The sequence below is a fragment of the Gadus macrocephalus genome, chromosome 18 (assembly GCF_031168955.1).
Source record: "Gadus macrocephalus chromosome 18, ASM3116895v1".
NCBI classification, from domain to species: domain Eukaryota; kingdom Metazoa; phylum Chordata; class Actinopteri; order Gadiformes; family Gadidae; genus Gadus; species Gadus macrocephalus.
Genome location: NC_082399.1, coordinates 2,413,217 through 2,432,975, shown reverse-complemented (window position 1 = coordinate 2,432,975; position 19,759 = coordinate 2,413,217). Strand labels below are relative to the sequence as shown.

Below are 19,759 nucleotides of genomic sequence, written 5' to 3'. Positions count from 1 at the left end.
ATGTCATGACGAAATAGTGCTATATTCACCCCTCAAACCTTCCATATTCAAGGCTCGTTTGTGTCTCCTTGTCATGGGGAGATGTACAATTTCCTTTTTAAAGAAGATGAACCACCAAACACAATGCTGTGTTATAAAAATACTTCCTATTTGCCCATATTAGGCTCCTGGAGCAAACAATGATGGCGGCAGTGATGCAAGCGTGTTTTCAAGGGTAAAACGAGGTCTGTGTGAGGCATGGCCGAGCCGAAGAGACGGAGAGCGTTTGTATCCTCTTTGATAGCTGTGGTGTATATATACATATGGATGTATGGATCGTCCCCACGTCCCCACAGTGGGAGCGACAAAACGGTGTCCCTTTAATGTGAAGCCCCCCCCCCCCACCCCCCCACCACCCCCTTCCCATGTTCCTTTTTATAAAAAAAGAAAAAAACTCCTCCCTCGGTACGCATCCTCCTCCTCCTCCTCCTCCTCCTCCTCTCTCAGCCCTGTGGTTACCATGACAACAGCAGCACTGCGCCATTCATCTGTTAGTGGAGACCTGGGCTCCTGTTCCCGTAGAGAGAGAGAGAGCGAGAGAGATAGACGGAGACAGTTAGAGAGAGTGTGAGAGAGAGAGGGTGAGAACACGCGCGCCTCCCACTTCTATACATAACGCGCTAGGCGCTAACGCAGTCACGGAGCTCACATCCCGAGCGGGGAGCTCCATCCCGGTCTGCCTCACCGATCACCTCTTCCCTTTTTATTCCTGGTTTTATTCCTCGCTATTGCCGGCAGCTTCCGGCCGTTTCCGGTTAGTGTTCGGACGAACGCCTGGCCAAAGAAACCCAGAGCGGCGTCACCTCTGTGGTCCCGCCTTCGGTCTCTCGCTCCTCCGCAACTCAGTGACAGCTGCCTCCCGCCTCCCGCCTCCCTCCCTCCCACCCTCTCTCCCTCTCTCCCTCCCTCTCGCCCCGGCTCCCTTCCGCTACCTCCCTCTCGGTCGCTCGTCCTCTCTCTCCCCTCTCTCTCACTCGCTCTCATTCTCTCCCTCTATTGCTGTCTTGCTCTCTCTCTCTCTCTCGCTCTTGCTCCCTCTTGCTCTCGCTCTCTCTCTCTCTCTCTCTCTCTCTCTCTCTCTCTCGCTCTCTCTCTCTCTCTCTCTCTCCCTCTCTCGCTCTCTCTCTCTCTCGCGCTCTCTGCCCCCACTCCCTCCTCCGCCGCCGTCGCTGCCCTATCAGCCGGGCTCCGTAGCGCTTTGCTCTCGACCGCATCGAGCTGACGTCCGTCGGCACACCGGAGGATTCAAGGAGATTACCTTGAAGGAAACAGAAGAGGAGGAGGAAGAAGAAGAGGAAGAGGAAGAAGTCAGTGACCGCGGGGAGGAGAGGACGCAGAGAAGCGGTAGAGATTCAGTACACCCTCCCCCCCCCCCCCCCCTGCTCCGGCGCAGGTCGGCGTTTCCGTGGGTGTGTGTGATTTTTTTTTTTTTCTTCTTCTCCGTACTTCCGCTGTTTTTTTTTTTTTCCATTCTTTTGATGAGCTGGTCATCGTCCCGGAGGGAAGCTCTTCTGACGTCGCTGGACGCCAATCCCGGAGCGCCGCTGCCGTTCTCTCCCACTCCGGAATGCCGGAGCTGGTTTAACGATGGTGAGACCCCCCCCCCCCCCCCACCCCGACACACCCTGGCAGACGCAGACGAGACCCCCCCCTCGCTTCCCCTTTGGCTTCCAAGTCGTCGTCACGTGAGAGGGTCTCCGTGACATGTCTTGTTGTGTGTGTTTCGCGTGTTAGCTGTCGGCCCACCTCCACCCCCCCCCCCCCCACCCGGTCATCACCTTTACCTGCCTTGCCGGTGGGTCGCGTCGCTGCGTTGAACGCCCGGCGTCGCTGGCCCAGACGGAGGCTGTTGGTGGGGGGAGTGTGCGGGGGGGGGGGGCTGGCGTTTCTCCCTGTGAAATGATGCATTCGTCAGGAGGGTCTGCCGTAGGCTGGAGGGCCGGGGGAAGCGATAATGTTACCCTTCTTTCATTGCTAGCTGGGATCTTTTTAAGGGTGATGCGTCAGCGTGGGTGAGAGTGTGTGCGTGTGCGTGCGTGCGTGCGTGTTTCCGAGCAGTAAACCGTGGGCGCCCCGTGATGTTGATGTTCCCATTTGAAAAATGTACAATACCGAAATAACTCTATGGTTCGGTAAACTAGTCAAACTTTGTCGCAATTAGTCCGGCCCCCCTCCCTCACACACACAAACGAACACACACACACACACACACACACACACACACACGGACACAGCAGTTCTTGTTGTAGTGTCTCAGCATTAGCCAGCCTTTTGCAGAGATCCGATTTCTGATTCTTCCGGCTGCTGCAGACTGGTGCCCGCCCATGCCTGCTCTGAGGTGGTGTGTGTGTGTGTGTGTGTGTGTCTGTGTGTCTGTGATGTGCTTGATCATCCCTCCCTCAGTATTACACACTACTTGCTTAATATCATCTGTTTGATGTGCGCTTGCGTGCGCACGTACATTTGGCCACATGTGTGAACAGTACAGAATGTCTCAATAACAGCATCTGCTTGTAAAAAAAACCACCAGCACTTGGCCAACATCTGCTGCGTTTTGCCGGTCTCAGGTGAGCTCGTTTTGATGAGGCGCCCGTAAGACCGTGTTCACACCGGTTAGCGTGGCCGCATGGAGAGAGCTCGGATGGGCCCACCTTGTCAGCTGTCATTCAGGACACACTGGGCTGCCTCACTCCTCGCACCCCCCCCCCCCCCCCCCCCCCCCTCCCCCTCCACGACGTGATAGGCTAGCTAGCTCTGTTAGCTGGTGTAGCTTAGATAAGGTGCTGTGTTGTGGGGGCACCGGCGCTATCGGGGTGCACCAGAGAACACATGGTCCAGGTCAGGGGTGGGGGGGGGGGGGGGGGGGTCGTCGGCCATCTTGGTTGGAGGACATTTTTGACAAAGTTATGTAGAGAGGATTCGTCTTTTTGGGTCAGTGTTGCTTCACAAGAGGACGTAGCTTCTTCTCGGGGACGTCCTTAATGGTTTCTGTTGTTTTACCAGGAAGTTAGAGATCCTAATTAGGGCTGTAAATCACAAAATCTATGAGGGCGAACGTGGTTATTGACAAACTGAGACCTTTTGCCTCAGGCGAGCATTTAGTTTGCAACCCAAAATTGAAAGCGAAGTTGTTCCAACTGGAAGGATTTCATTATAGCATTTTATATTGCAGAAGCTCTGTTTGTATGGCAAGTCTGCGGTCTTGGAATCATATCACATTATCCATGTAGCCTGTTCTTTTCAGTGCCGTCTCTTCATATCCTCGTACCTTGAAGAAGTTCTGAAGTTTATTCCACGGCAGCAGCTTGAGACACATCGGTTCACGTAATGTCTCACGCTCACCGCTACTTTCCCTTCCCAGTAGATTCTACGCCCAGCCGCCGAAACCAATGGCTTGTAAACTCGAGATAATCCATGAAATGTACCCATTGGACTAAAACACGGCTTCCAGAGTTCTGCGTCCCACGAGACTTTTTCCACACAGTGTTCAGACCGTAGCAAAGTATTTTACATCCCTCGTTTTTCGTTACACCAATTTCCCCGCTTGTGATCGCTTTCAATCAGATGGTGTGATGAATCTACAGGCACATTGAGACACTACGCCACTCCATGGGATGACTATCCACCCACCCTGCCAACGCTGTGTCTACTGTCTGCTGTCCACGTCATCTAGGCAGGCTTTAAATCAACCTCCGATGACGCCTAGGAAATAAACAACGGAAATGACTGAGACACATCCCTGGTACTTCTCTCCCAGGAGATGGAATAGGGACTAATGAACTTGAAGCCATGGACTAATGAAGCCCTCCTCCCCCCCCCCCCCCCCCTACGGACCTAACACCCTGCCTGCCTTCAGCCAGCCTTCGACCCCTTGTCCCCGGTCTGATACTCCCACTCACATGCTCATCCCATCCCGAATGATGCTGCGTCCATGGTTTTGAACTAAGACACCCTGTAGCTTTGTTTCACCATGAAGATCTGTTGATGGCGATTTATTTCTGTAGGAAGCTGTGGACTAGGATGAGAAACCCGCAGTGCGCTATTAATAGCCCCGTAATGATTTGCTTACAAAACAAGACTGGTGTGGATTACCTTGTGTTCTATGCTTGCACACAGATGTATGGAATACGTACGGCTGCCGTGTGTGTGTGTGTGTGTGTGTGTGTGTGTGTGTGTGTGTGTGTGTGTGTGTGTGTGTGTGTGTGTGTGTGTGTGTGTGTGTGTGTGTGTGTGTGTGTGTGTGTGTGTGTGTGTGTGTGCGCGCACGCCATTGAACAATTATGATAAACAACACCATCTGGGGTGGCTTCAATTCAATAATTATTCTTCCACCGTTGGTAAAGATATTTCACATATTTTAATATTTTTTCTCAGGGTGTTATCTGGACTCGACGGTTCTGTCAAGGGCCCAGGGCTGATAATACTTGATGTTTCATGTGGAAGAAAGGATTATGTAACAACAACACTAGATGTTTCTTTTAATTAAATGTCAAGGAATTCGGTGCTTGGGGTAACATTCTGCGTTGGGGATCTGATGTTTTTTGATGTGGTGATTTTTACGGAGTGCTAAAAATAGGCTCAGGCAGATTACGACTCTATTCTTAATGACCTTGTCCGTTTAGCCCTCAAGCTGGTAATGGTAAGCTCCTTTGATTCTGGTCGTGTTTTTTTTTATTCATCCACAGCCATCGAAAGCGGCCGAAACCTGGCCTTGTGAGACCACCCTTGAGATTCATGACTGAGTTTCTTCTGGCCTTGACTAGGCAGCAATTGATTTCCAAATATGGCCGTGGCCTTGCGTTGTTCAAAAACCTCTCCAGCTATTCAGAGTGACGTCTCTCTTCACTTGCCAGATCCTGTTGGAAGTACAACAAAAATAATTTCTTATGTGAGAGAAGCCTCCGTGCAGATTTCTGTTCATCTCCTAACATCGTATTTCAGTCTATTCTGGATTAAACCAGTTTGGATTGCTACACTTTCCTCCAGCGCCACCTGTTATCATAATTCGTCAGACTGCGGCGCTCCTTGTTAGTCATAAACTGAACCTCCCGCCCCCGAGCGCTGATTGGTCCCATCATACCGCTCCGAGTGCCGATTGGTCCTAGCATTTCCTTGCATTTATTTTATCAAATAGGTTTTTCCACAAGGTGGAGGCCAGACCGACCCGAAGAGACAGAATATTCCAACATTTACCAGAAAGCAATTTATTTAAAATGTAATCCTGATAATAAAAAATATATAAAAAATACATTAAATTAAATTAAAATATATCTGCCAAACATGAACACCTGCCATCCTGGAACCCAGACCCGGTCCTAAACGTGTTAGTTAGTCTCACAGCGAGGTGGTTCGTGGGCGCGCCCTGAGCAGAGATCAAGGCTACCTGGGCTATTCTTAGGACGGCGGGACCCAGCGGAGCCCCCACCAATTACCACACTGACTCACGACGACTCTGGGCTAACGCGCTATCACGTGGAGCATGAGGTTCCTGTAGGCCCGCTAGCTCAAGCCTGCCAGCGCACCCCCCCCCCCCCCCCCTCCTCACCCCTCACCCCTCAGCCCCCAAGCCCCCCTACCCCCCACCCACGGCGCGGTCGTTTGACGGATGGGCCGAGAGAAAGCTTTTGCGCTCTGAACTGTGCCCCCCTGAACCTCCCACCTGCGAAAACAAAAGGTTACGGCGTCTGACTCAATTAACGTTGAGCGCGTCGGAGAAGCTTTTGCCTTCGGTGTTGAATCATGGAGTCCCAGATCTGATCCAGTAGGAGGGCTGGAGAGACCGGGACACAGGTCAGCATATCAGGTAGTCATGAGCGCAGAACGCAGCCAGTAACCTTCTGATATATGATGAATGTTTTTGTTTTAAGTGATTCATCCGCCGCCCCTCACATACTGTAGGCCTCGGTTATGTAGCGCTCTCTATGGTGCTAGACTGTTTATAAATCAGAAATCCAAAATCACCCAGCAAATAGATTTGGGCTACACAGGAGGTATAGCAGGCAAAGGAAAGGATGATTGAACTAGGCCTGGATTGTGAACATGTGTTGATTGTCAGTAATTGTGTGGCAGAACACACATTTCGCAGAAACGCTTGGGAATCGTAAAACATGAGTAGCGATCTGTCCTTCGTCCTACCAAAATGGCGGCGTTGAGTTGTTAAAAAACACAGTGTGAACAAAGACAAAAGGAGGTTTCTGTCAGTGTTATGATTCTCTAGACTGAAGATCCAAGTAACAGCTCAGTATTGTAAGCGTGGCCTCGAGACAACCTCTGAAAAATCCTGCCTAGTGATGCACTCTTCATGAGGAGGGAAGCATCTGAAATATTCATTTCTTTGGGCTGTTGGACGTGTCTGGGAGTGTGGCTTATCGGAGGTTGGTCAACAGCTTTGTGGGGCTAATGAAGGATTCTCCTGGGCTCTCCTGGGGATTCGGATGTGTGTTACCTTGCTCTGGGTAATCCTGCCACGTTGTAATGATGAATGACACTCACAAGCACAGACGCACAGTGCGCACATGTGCATGTGCACACACATGCACATGTGCGCACAAATACACACGATACACACACGCGCATGCACACACACACACACACACACACACACACACACACACACACACACACACACACTTGCGCACAGGTACACACACACACACACACAGGCACATGTTCACACACACAGACACACACACCCATGCACACACAAACACACAGATACATGTGTGTACACAAACAAACACACTCACACACACACACACACACACAGACACAGACACAGACACAGACACACACACACACACACACAGACACAGACACGTGCGTACACACATACTCACAATTATGCACAGTGGAGGAGGGAAGGATGTACGCCCATATCATCCATCACCAGCCTCTATTTTGAGGCTGCAAGGTGAATATAACCTGGCTTAATCTGGTCCCTTAATACCTCATTTCTGTCTGCCGAGGGAGCGGTACAAGGGCATGACGATCCTCGACGTCTCCGTCGTGCTCCGTGAGGTCACGGTCAGTGGGACAAATCAATGTTCCAAAATGGTGGTTATGTGTTTGGCGCGGGCACGTTGACATCGGTATCAAGAGAAGAGGAGCACAAGCAGGCATTGTTATGACTTTCATCAACACGACCAGTGTATCAAGCTAGCTTCCTCAGGATTCAGTGTTTGTAGTCACGGCCATGTTCAATATAAGACCGTGTCCAAGCAGTTTAAAGTTTATAATGTTTAAAATGATGAACATAAACATAAAGATATTTTTTTTCCCCCGACCGTAAAGGTCATTACACCGTCAACGCTCAACAATATTCATGGCGTGTTGGGCGAAATCGACACTCCACACTTCGGTGTATGAATCACTAACGCTGGGCGCCTTTCTGAAGCATGGGTGAAGTGCCGCCATGACTCTCCAAACCGCTCGGCCTGTGATTGGCTACTTGAATACTCATAACCTTGACTGCCAATCTCCCCCCGTCGTTGGCGGAAGCGAATGTTCTTCAGTGTAGCGCACGTTGTGATGCATAGTGCGGTGAGTGCGGCCCACCCCTTCACCACCAGCCACCACGTCCATGTGTGGAAGGTGGACGGACTCTCGGTCTCCTCTCGGCTCCACTGTTGCCATAGCAATCATGGCCGCGTGCTTGCTCTCTTTCGTTCTCTCTCTCTCTCTCTCTCTCTCTCTCTCTCTCTCTCTCTCTCTCTCTCTCTCTGTCTCTGTCTCTGTCTCTGTCTCTCTCTCTCTCTCTCTCTCGTTCTCTCTCTCTCTCGTTCTCTCTCTCTCTCGTTCTCTCGTTCTCGTTCTCTCGTTCTCTCTCTCTCTCTCGTTCTCTCTCTCTCTCTCGTTCTCTCTCTCTCTCTCGTTCTCTCGTTCTCTCTCTCTCTCTCTTGTTCTCTCTCTGTATGCCCATAACTACATTGTTTCTGAGACGTGTTTGCTTGTGCGTGTGTGTAGGGGATCTGATGTGTTTTATTTTCTATTTTTTTCTCTGCGTGGTTGCCCAGGATTCACACGTAACCGAGGAAGCGGTATTTGGAGAAGAATGTTCTTTGCTAGGAACAAAATGTCTCCTCTCCCTGCAGTTATTCCTTGGATTAATCTGAGGTTAACGGCACACACACACACACACACACACACACACACACACACACACACACACACACACACACACGTCTGACGCAGCTCTGCTTCATATTCCGGTCGCGGTGATCCCACCGGTCGCTCAAAGCCCAGGTTGGCTGTGTCTGGAACCCCGAGCCCTTCCTCTTTCATTATCGGAGCATCCAGGGTTCGGTGAATTTAAATCAGCAGCACCCACCGGCCTGTTATTTATTTCGCTCTTCTTCTTCTGCGGTGCGTGATTTCTCCACGGGTCCCCCGCTAGCCTTCGGTGTTCAGCCCGCCGCACCTCATCCTGTTTTAATTCTGACTTCCTCTATCAACCTTTTTCTCCTCCCTGTCCTTCTATCGCATCTCCTCCCACCCACACACCCCCCCACGCTAGCACTGATTACACTTGTACCCCTGCTACATGCATACATGCATACGCATGCCTAGACACACATGCACTGATGAATGCATACAAGCATGCGTACACGCACGCACGCACGCACGCACGCACGCACGCACGCACGCACGCACGCACGCACGCACGCACGCACGCACGCACGTTGGAATCACGTGGGCCGAGGCGCCCCACACCTTCTGAGCTCATAACAAGTATCTATTTCACGGCTGTGTGCATCGGCACACATGGCAACTCTGCACTCCATGTATTTATTCATAAGCTCATTAGGGGAGTGGGTCGTCCTGCTCACCATCCATCACTCTGACGGGCTGGCCCCAGCCTGGCACACCACTACATCCCCGCCGCTAGATACAACAAGTCCCTGGGATCTGGTTCCCCCGAGGACGCCGCCAGACTCTGTACAACGTTATCAGGGGTGAGGGATTTGGTCACAGGAAGAAAAAAAAAAAGTGTGCACTTTGTAAAAAAATAAAAAAGTGTGCACTTTGTATCTTAAACACGTGTAGTGCTTTCCCTGATGCCCCACGGCTCACGTCCCTGTTACACCGTGTCTCGGAGCTTTGCAAAGAATTTAATTGCATGAAATAATAGAAGGTAAGATAATCGATGTGAAGTGTTGTTTGTGATGACGGTAGGACGTATGGTTTTTAATTAGGGCCGCATTGATCTGCCCCTTCATATTAAGACCGGTTTGTTTATTACGCCGTGCCTGGCCGTAGGCTGTACAGGCGTTCGTTGTGGGCTAATTAAATAGTCAAATAGTCTGTGCATGGAAGCCCTGAAAGGAACCAAAGGTGAGGACAAAGGGTTCCATTGTGCTCTCGTCACGTTTTGTTCACGTTCTCGACTGAAACGGGGAAATACAGTGTTTACATTATAGTACGATTCTCCATGTCCTTCATCAATGTCTCGTTTTCGGCGGGAAACGTACAAATGTATTCCAAATTGAATTCGATACACAATCAGCACACAGTTTGATTTCCAGTTCAGAAAATAAGGAGGATAACAAGTCTTAACTACTAATTCATTTCGAAAAGCCTTTATCCCAATCGACTTCCAGTGGATTCAGACAGAACACCTTAGCTTATCTAAGGGCTTATCATCAACGCGGCAGTTGGTAGCATATCACTCCAACTCCTTGCTTTCTCGCCCTGCTGGCTCCGTGACTCAGTAGAGTTTCTCAATTTGGCATCTGTCACTTCCGCCTCGCGCTCCTCTATAGCTGCAGCCAGTGAGCCCAGCCGGCCAGCCGGGTCGTACCAACACATTAACACGTGCCATGAAAAAGAACGCCTGGACCCACGTCACTGCGCACACCAGGCCTCCATTATAATCATTGTCATATCACGCCTCCATTGCTTTTGGCAGGCAGACGGTTCTGTATGATAGGGCTGCTCGGTTATGGAAGAAATCCTTAACACAAATATTTTGGTCCTCATTGAAAGCACGATTATTCAAACAATTATTTTTGAGGTTGAAAACATGATGCATTTGTTCAGCATTTCTCTTCAAAAAACACTTTGGAACTGAGGAAAAAAAATACGCAAAATGTTAAAATACAAAATGTTCAAACAAAGATATTGTACAAATATTTTTCCAGCTGGAAAACTTCTATAAAACATTTAATGAATTAAGAAAAACGTATAGTTGAAGATCGTTTGACCCAAAGATCGAAATCACGATCAAAATGTGAATAACTGCACAGCCCTAATGTATGATGTCTCTGTGGTTTGACTGTTGCTGTGACTGTACCATACACTACCCTGCTGGATGGTAATCGGGAGGTCACACTCAGCAGCGGCGGCAGTTAAAAAGCCGTTGACGTCGGCTACCAGATGTCAGAGCAGTTGCTGCTGCAGCAGATGTTTCAACCGCCGCCGTGTCGCGACTTCCCCACCGCCTCCTCCCCCAAACAAACCCCGTTGCCACGGAGAACTCTGGACTCTGTGCTCTCCATCGGGGCTCAGGCTGGCGTGCGTGTGTGTGTGTGTGTGCAGGGCAGTGTGTTCAGTGTGTGTGAGCGCAGGTAGTGTCGCATGTAACCCCTATCTAGGAGCGCGGCGCAATTAAGAGACGATTACCCTCGGCTTTTATCCCAGCGCTCCACAGAAAAAAAAAATCCTCGGAAACGAGGACATTTACTTTGAACCGCGCATCCAAGGGTTCTGTCTTTTTAAAGAGACGGGATGAAATGGATTCGCTACGGCGTTTAAAATGGATTCTCACACGTCTCGAAAAGGTGATTGTTCCAATAGTTTGAATAGTTTCGGCCTGAGCACCTGGAATTATTCCTGGAGCATAGATGTCTCACTGTGTCTCGCTGGCTCAACAGTTTCAGCATCTATCATCAGAGCGGGCATCATTGGAATTTTTTCTTTCTTGTTCGACAGAACCTTTTTTCATTGGGAATTCTTTGGCACGGTAAAGCGACTTTTTTTCCTTACTTCGGACTCTCGCAAAAAGGCAGGTGTGGATAGGCGCTGCATTCCTGTGATTCGTTCGACAGGTGCACCACCTGATAACGGGTAATAACAGACGGCTGTGTGTGCGTTTCTTCAGCTCTCACAAGGGTACAGAGCAAAGACTCTTAGCGAGCACGTGCTGTGAGTAGCAGGATCCTTCGCCGTCAGGTGTTTTCTGGTTACTGTTTATAACCTTGTTGTCGTTTGTTGTTAAAAAGTTAAAAACCTACGTTGAGCTGGAGAATTCGCCGGAGAGAGGACGAAAAAAAACAGAACACCCCCAGCCGGGGGCCCAACCCGAGTCTTGACATTCTCGCTGCGATGAATGCGCTCTGACGGCTCACAGCGAGAGCCTCGCTGGAGCGCGAGGACCTGTCTCCAAACGAGTGTCGTTTACATTCCCGCTTGAGTTCACAGCCGTCTGTCTGCGCTCCTGACTCAAAGCTATTTTGAACGTGCTCCGCGCCTCCGGGTACGCAATGTCACGTTTGCGGTTGTTTTATAAGCAACAGGAGGTTGTTTGGGGAATGCGTTCAGCAGGGGGTGTGATGGTGGTGGTGGTGGGGGGGGTTAAGCAGTTGGTCAAATCTATGACTCTGCACGGACACCACACGCGTCTACTGTATGTCGGCTCCAAAAGATTAGCATGTTGTCATTGTATCTGTGTGGTTCTTCACGCTCACCGGGCCTTTCTGTCTCTCTCTCATGTCCCTGTCGGTCTCTCTCCCTCCCTGTCTCTCTTGTCTCCATCTCTTTGTTTTGTGTGTGTGTGTGTGTGTGTGTCTGCGTGTGTCTGCGGTGTGTGTATTGTATTGTCCTCTCCTTCTCTGTGTGTTCATGTTCTCGTGTGTGTGTGTGTGTGTGTGTGTGTATGTATGTGTGTGTCTGCATCTCTGTGTGCTTTCTGCTCCCAGCCCCTCTGCGGAAAGCAAAGTTTGTGGAGAGCCCTCGAATTCCTCAGTCAGAGCTTGGCTCCCCTACACACACCTCTACTACTGCCAAGAACCCTGATCTGGACGCATATCGCCCTGGTAAGTGCCGGCAAGCTCATGCACCCGAGCTATTTGTCGCGTCGGCAAATTCTCCTTATGTAATTTTGTCACATTGGAATGCCATGATTGTGTCTCTTCCTGCGTAAGATGTGGCCGACATTAGCAATGTGTGTGGTGGGGGGGGGGGGGGGGGGGGGGGTGAGGAGGCGAAAGATAGGAAAGCACTTATTTGAGGCAAGATACGGCGGTTTGTGTCGACGCACACAAGGCTTCCGTCTGTGTTTGTCACTTAGGCTGTCGTCTCCTTCGAAACGCCGGGCGATCCTCGGGTCATTAAGCTAAAGCTCTGTGGGGCCGTACCCTGTCCGTCATCGTTACCTCCCTGTCACTAGCTCTCTCTCTCTCTCTCTCTCTCGCTCAGCTCTCCAACCCTCCGCCTCTGGTCTAGTCCGATTCTGTTTACCCAGAGTGTGTTTAGGCTCGGCCGACGGTCTCTACTGACCCCCCTCTCTGTCGCGGACGCCAAACAATCTGCGGACTGTGGGGCCGCCCTTCTCCCCCGCCCTCACTTGGCCTTGTGCCACCCCTCACTGCCTCCCTCCCCCCCTCCTTCCTCTCCCCCCCCTCCCTCCTCCCTCCCTCCTCCCTCCCATCTCTCACTATAAAGCGAGCGAGAGATAAGGATCCTCGCTGCTCTCCTTATTGTCTAAAAACCTCTCCCCATGCGCCGCACTGGAGCTCAGAGCAGCGCGGGTCAACCAAGGACGGGGCTCGGGCGCGCTTGGATGTAGTCGGCTTCCACTCTCTCTCCACTATCTGCTTTCTCATCTCGCCGCTGCCTTCCTGTTGCCTCTGGGAGACGAAGCGAAGAGCGAAAGAAAAAAATAAAAGAAGAAATTGAGGAGAGAAAGGAAAGGAGGAAGGAGTAAAAAAAAAAAAAAGCCCAACGCTAGCGATAGTCTCTCTGCCCCTTCCTCTGCCTCGTCAGCGTGGCCGGAGGGCAACGGCACGGGGGGGGGGAGGGAGACATCCAAGCCAGGAAGGACGGCTCAGTGCGGAGGCTCTCTCCCCCCGCAGAGCCGCGGACATAGCGTGCAGGAGGGCCCGGTGCCGCTTCAACCGGTGTGAATTGGAGTGAAAACCGCCGGCGGCGCGCTCCCGGCGGTTCCCTCCATCCGCCAAGCCTCGGCTGCGAGAGGCCGCGGCTCGCTGGGAGCTCCAAGTAGGTGATGCGTCTATTGATAGCCATGCTGCAATATGATGCTCTATGAATAGCCTCGCGCCGGTATAATAAGCACATGCGCCCCCCCACACCCCCCCCCCCCCCCCCCCCCCGCGCGACGCCCACCCTGGCGCCATTCGGCGGCGGCGGCGGCTGCTGCCACTTCGGGCTGCAAGCGCCGAGTGCGTCCGGGTCGGGTAAAATGTCTTTGGGGCTTTATCGAATGCCGCGGCCGTTCTCGGATCGGAGCCGGAACGGCGGAATGACCTCCGCTCCCGGGAACGTCACGGAACGTCGACATGCTCTGCCGTGAGAGCGGGATGGATTTTTGAACGGAGTTCTTCTCTCCCGCTGATGGGGAGGTGAAGGATTACCAGCAGGAACGCTGTGCTGTACAGCCGCTTCGGAGCTGGAATAGGGGGCTCAGTGTGGGGGTTCTCCGGGGTTTGGGCCGGCGGGGCGGGGGGGGGGGCAGATAGATTGGCTAAGCCCTTAACAAGTGCTCCCCAGATGATGGCACACCGCGGCAGGCAAGCCACCTGATTGGCTGATACCTGGCCAGCCCAGGCGCCTGCTACGGGCCACCCGGGCACAGAGGATCCGTCCCGTCGGCGGCTGATTTCGGATCAGTCGGATCCTGCCCAAAAATAACAACACCCATGTGACCACATTTGTCCCAGCGCTCGCGGGGATTACTCACGGTATCCTGTTAGAGGTGTAAAATGGCTTCGGTCGATCTTCTATCCTTCTGACTGCAGTCGAACGGAGATGTCTTCCGGGAAGAGGCGTCCCTACCGAGATCAGTGGGTCGAACCGAAAGCGGCCCACTCCCTGGACAGCTCTGTATCGGCTGGCCCTTTTACCTGTTGACCCCCCCCCCCCCCACCCCCCCCCCCCCCCCCCCCCCCCCCCCCCCCCCCTCCCCCCAAATGCCTGCTTCATTCGCGATGCTCCATGAGTGGATGAGCGTGGTGTGATGCGTGATGCGTGGCCACCTCTCTCTCCCTCGGCCCGCCAGTGCCGGTCGGCCGAGGGGGGGGGGAGAAGCAGATGCGCTCGATGCACCGTAAAACGCAATCCTAGCCGCACGGCAAGATAGTTGCCATGGTAACCATCTGTCTCCTTCGCTGCTCAGGAAGGGGGGGGGGGGGGGGGGGGGGGTGGGGGTGTGTTGGTGTGGGGCCTTGAGGGGGGAACGGGGCTGGCAAAACTGATTTTATTTTTTCCCCTGCGTGTGCGGAGGGGTGTTTCGTAGAGTGATTCGGCGTTGCGTTTGTGTCGTGCGGTGTGCCGGGACTCGCGTCACTGGCTCACGCACGTTGTCATGACCGCAGCTCAGAGAGCGGCTTCATGTTGCTAAGAGCTCATTAGAAATTAGATTTTCATTGAGTCGGTCGCTCTCATAAAGGCAATGCAGAAAAACACGGGGAAATGTTCAATGCGCGCTCAAAGGAGTTTTGGTTGGGAGAACTATGTGGTTAAGTGCAACGACTGAAAACGAGTCTGTGTTGTGAAGTTTTTATGATGTGCACACGTGTGAGCAAACACCTTTTTAACAAGTGTGTGAGCGAGAAGTGCGGAGAAGTGCAGCTTAAGGGCGACAGTGGTTAGGGGGGGGGTTAGGAGGGGAGACCGAGAGGGGTGGTGGAGAAGGAGGGAGGGAGAGGAGGGAGGAGTAGGGGAGTGGGTGAGAAGGAGGGAGGGAGGGAGGGAGGGAGGGTGGGAGGGAGAGATGGAGAGGAGGGAGAGATTGGTCAGACACAGAAAAAGAGAAATATCCGTTTGGTCTGGTGAGAGAGGGAGGACTCAAGACAGGAGCTCAGGCTGGATGAAGCAGCGGCTGTCCTGGATCCCAGACACGGCCAGCGTTCAGCCGTCCAGTGGCTGGTGACTAATGCATTCTGTGCTTACTACAACCAGTCTGTCAACTTGCATACGCCAGCCTCGAGATTGGTCCAACACTGACATCTGAGCCCCCCCTCCTCCCTTCCCCTCCTATAACATTACCCAACAGACATGCTAGCAATGCTACCTCGGCCAGTGGCCTTGGTGGTTCCTCTTGATCCCAATAAAACACTATTCTTCTGTGTGGATTTGCCATGTTCTACCTCCACTCCTCCCTATCGTCTCTGAAGATTATGCAGGTGAGCTTATGGAACAGAGAGCTGCTTAGACGTTCACTAAGCCTGTCCTGGATCCGTAATGTCAAAGAAACGCGATCTCACCTAAATTAAATCCAGGGTTGGCCTTGCTATCTCCAACACTCCACCTTCAAACTTTCGTTAATGCTCTCTCGCTCACTCGTGCCTTATCTTGTCTTTCACAAAACCCCATTGTCTCTGGATCCTCGCGACACACTCGCACCACGCTTGGCGCACGTTACGGCCTGCGTCGGCCAGGCCGTAGTCGCCGTAGTCGCCGTAGTCGCCGTAGTCGCCGTAGTCGCCGTACGTCTGTGCATGTCAAGGCCTTCTCCTCATCCCTCACTCAGCGCCTTCGAGATCTCTTGTCAATCCGGCTGTCCATCAGTCCCAACATCTCGAGGCCCGGGATGAGCCCTAATCACTTCACACGTCGTGGAGTTGCCAAGTGGCAGTCGTTGATTGGTAGGTGTGGGGGGGGTGGGGTGTGTCGGGCTGGGGGGTGATACTGAGTGTGGTACTCCTTCGAACGACGACCAAGCATTCTTCTAAAGGGCCTTCGCGGCAGTGGGGAGTGGCCTCGGGCACAAACCCGGTACTCTTTAGTAAGTAGTGTTGCGAGTGAGCCCGCTCGTCCGGTCTGACCTGTTCCCCGGCACACGGCCAACAGGAGTCAGAAGCAACTGTGGAGGCTTCTTTTTTTTTTTGTCTTGTAAAACCACGCCGTTGTAACTCCCCTCTGGTTATGATGTCATTGCAATCCAGGTAGGTGTTTATGAGCGTGTGAAAATGAGCTCGCAGGAAGCTCTGTGGATGGGAGAGGTGGGGTGAGGGCGGCGGGGGGCATCACGGTGCCATGGAGGAAAAGTCTGTTATCTGGTGGAGGGGAGGGGGTTTGTTTTGGGCGATAAGTCAGGTGTCTGGTGTGTGAGGATGAGATCATCCAGTCACTCTTTGTTTAGGTCTAATGCAAAGTGTGTGTGTGTGTGTGTGTGTGTGTGTGTGTGTGTGTGTGTGTGTGTGTGTGTGTGTGTGTGTGTGTGTGGTGTGTGTGTGTGTGTGTTATTTAAGATCATGCTGCTGGCCAACCAGTGCTGTTTATTTTCAAGGATAGGACAGAGACACACCCATTCTCTCTCTCTCTCTCTTTTCTCTCTCTCTAATGCAGTGTCACACACAGACACACACACACACTCTCAGGCACACAGGTAGAGGGTGTATCAGCTTACGTTGTGTCTGCACAACGCTGTGTGCAAATGGCGAATGAAAAGGCAGTGCATCCAGAGGGTTCAGTCATGTGGACGATGTGAGTTTGAGTGTGTGTGTTTGGTGTTCGTGTGTGTGTGAGCGTATAATGCAACGCTCAGAGCTGCAGGAAGCTTCAGGTCGTCTACTCCTCCGCTCTTCTCTGTTCGCGGCCGGGCTCCGGGATCTAGCACAAACCGCCTTGGTAGGCTTCTTTTTTTTTACTTTAGCGCCTGAGATGTTGTTCCTCTTGTGGGGAGGGAAGTAAGTCGGTTTTCAGCTGGATGTGTTCCTTGTTGTTGTTTGCATTGTTTTTTTGTGTTTGGGGCATCGCCTCTCTGAGGGGAATTCTGCGGAGGACTTGTTGGACTCGTTTAGAATTTGTTCCTGTGTTTTTCTCTCTTTGTCGTTTTACCTGACAATCTCTCTACCCCTTCCCTCCCTGTTCTCTCTCTCTCTCTCTCCTCTCTCTCTCTCTCTCTCTCTCTCTCTCTCTCTCTCTCTCTCTCTCTCTCTCTCTCCCCTCTCTCTCTCTCCCCCTCCCTCCCTCCCTCTCCCTCTCTCTCTCTGCAGGGGAGTCAGGTCCAGAACTGGGGCCCCCTCCATCGGTGGATGAGGCAGCCAACACATTGATGACGCGCCTGGGCTTCCTACTGGAGACAAAGGCAGCGAGGGCCCAGCTGGTACCCAGTACAGCATGGACGAGCCTGAGGACAGACAGGTAACGGCTGATGAGATGATCAGGTGTCCTTCAGACGAATGAAGGAGAAGCTATGACGTGGTTCACGTTGGTACTCTGGGTCGTAGAGGTGGAGGGATCATTGATTTCTTGCTTGCATGACGGGAGACATTTTGTTGTTCTTGTATTCGTTTTCTAAAAGGCAGCTTTGATGCATGAACCTTACTGAAACAAGAGTCTCCCCGGTAAAGCCTTTTAGCTTCTGACATTTACGCTCGTGCGTCTTTTGTTTACTGGCGGCAGTCCCTTGGTGTCTGCGGTAGAGACCACCCAGATCAAAAGATACCTCGTTCAGGTGCCCTTCAGCACCTCTGGAGTTCACACTTCATCATCAGGGATCAACTGCCACTCCACCTCTGATCTCAGGGTCAGCTACAGGCCTGTTTTACCGCTGGTTTCATCGGGGCAAACGGTTCCCCTGAACTATTCACCTTTGCCAGCCCTGCTGTGGTGCTCAAAGCCATTCCACCAGCAGAACCAGCACCACAGCCCTTGCTTGTGGCGCTGGTTCTGGTGTTGGGCTGGTTTTGTGTTGTTTCTCCGGGGAGGGAGGGGGGTGGGGAAAGTTTGGAGCGATACGAGAGGGAAGGATGATGGTGGCGATTAGGGGGGGGATACATGTAGCATTTACCTTTCCTTTTGTTTCCCAATTTTGCTTTTCTTCTAATCAAGACAGACATCTGTGTCTCTGTGGGTGTGTATGAGGGCGCAACGCGGAGACACACACACACACACACACACACACACACACACACACACACACACACACACACACACACACACACACACACACACACACACACACACACACACACACACACACGACACGTGCATGGACCCACACACAGACATTCCCATTCCCTTAAAGAACCATAACATTACATTTCCAGGAGCCGGTGAATTTGGTAAAGAGATTTGCACATAATAGCTAGACAGGGTTCACTGACTGTTAGTCATATTTTTAACTACTCTTTAATATTCTGGTTTTCTAGGACAAAGAGTCCTGCTTTTCATTGCTTTGTCAATCTTTGGCTGCCCACTTATATTCTGATTCCTCATTTTAAAGGTTTACAATTTTCCACTTCAGTCTTGCAGTTTGGGATTGTGTGCCCCAGGTCGTCTGCGGACAACGTTTAGCCCCTTGAGCTCTCTTTAATTTCCCATCACAAATGACGGAACATAATACCTGCAGGCCTGGAGAGCGCCTGATTGACCGCCACCGTGGCAATCCACCAATAGCAATCACTTACAGCCGGTCCCGTCGGCCAATGAACGGCTTGACCTCTGGTTTTAAATACGTAAGCACTGCCCTCTCGCAATTCCCCACGGCTGACGCGTTCCTGCAGCAGGTGGGTGTTTGAGCGGAGAGACCGCACAGGCGGGCGACACAGGGTGAACCTTAGCACTCAAAGTGCTTCTAATTGGCCTCTTCTCTCTCTCTCTTGTTCTCTCTCTCTCTCCCTCTCTCGCTCTCTTCATCTCTCCGTCTCTCTCTCTCTTTCTCTCTCTTCATCTCTCCGTCTCTCTCTCTCTTTCTCTCTCTTCGTCTCTCCGTGTCTCTCTCTCTTTCTCTCTCTTCATCTCTCTCTCTTGCTCTCCTCATCTCTCTCTCTGTCTGTGTCCCTTTCTCTCTGTCTCTCTTTGTCTCCGGCTAACTCACTGGCTGGAGAGGACCGACTCTGAGTTCAATTCGATTCCTTGCGTGTTTAAGGTCAGAGACATGCCAGGCGGGGTTCATTAGCCCTGCAGAATGAGCTACTTTGTCTGTGTCTGTCTGTCTGTCTGTCTGTCTGTGTGTGTGTGTGTGTGTGTGTGTGTGTGTGTGTGTGTGTGTGTGTGTGTGTGTGTGTGTGTGTGTGTGTGTGTGTGTGTGTGGTGTTTGTCTAGATAGATGGGGTTATTCCAATGCTGAGGTGGTTTTGGAACAGCAGTACCTCACAACTTTTGCTCTATTTCTAGCAGTAACACACACACACACACACACACACACACACACACACACACACACACACGCACACATAATGGATATTGGGTTTACTGGCGCTTTGCTGTCACAGTCTATGACTCAAACAATCCACCAGGGGCCCAGATAGACACCGGGTCACCATGGTTACCATCCACTCTAAACCGATATTCTCACAGCACATTTCACTCACTGAAGACAGACGGCTACTGCATTGACACTCGAAGAATAGCTGTTCAATCTTACCTAGAGCACCTTAAATAATAAAGGTATACATATATAATCACTCTCAAATTCTACCTACAGCCCCTTTAATAATACCGCTGTATTCATATATAATAGCACTTAGCATCTTGCCTACTTCACCTTTAATATTACAGGTGTAAATATACAATATCTCCTAAATCTCACCTACAGCAC

General features: G+C 51.7%; 1 protein-coding gene across 1 annotated transcript in view; it reads left to right on the top strand.

Annotated features, from left to right (window-relative positions):
- tanc2b (tetratricopeptide repeat, ankyrin repeat and coiled-coil containing 2b) overlaps positions 1-19,759 on the top strand; it is a 107,011-nt gene that overhangs the window by 76,866 nt on the left and 10,386 nt on the right. The window contains exons 6-8 of the mRNA XM_060037211.1: positions 11,952-12,068; positions 17,211-17,358; positions 17,620-17,743. Coding sequence (XP_059893194.1) covers positions 11,952-12,068; positions 17,211-17,358; positions 17,620-17,743 — 389 coding nt within the window. The remainder of the gene's footprint in view (positions 1-11,951; positions 12,069-17,210; positions 17,359-17,619; positions 17,744-19,759) is intronic.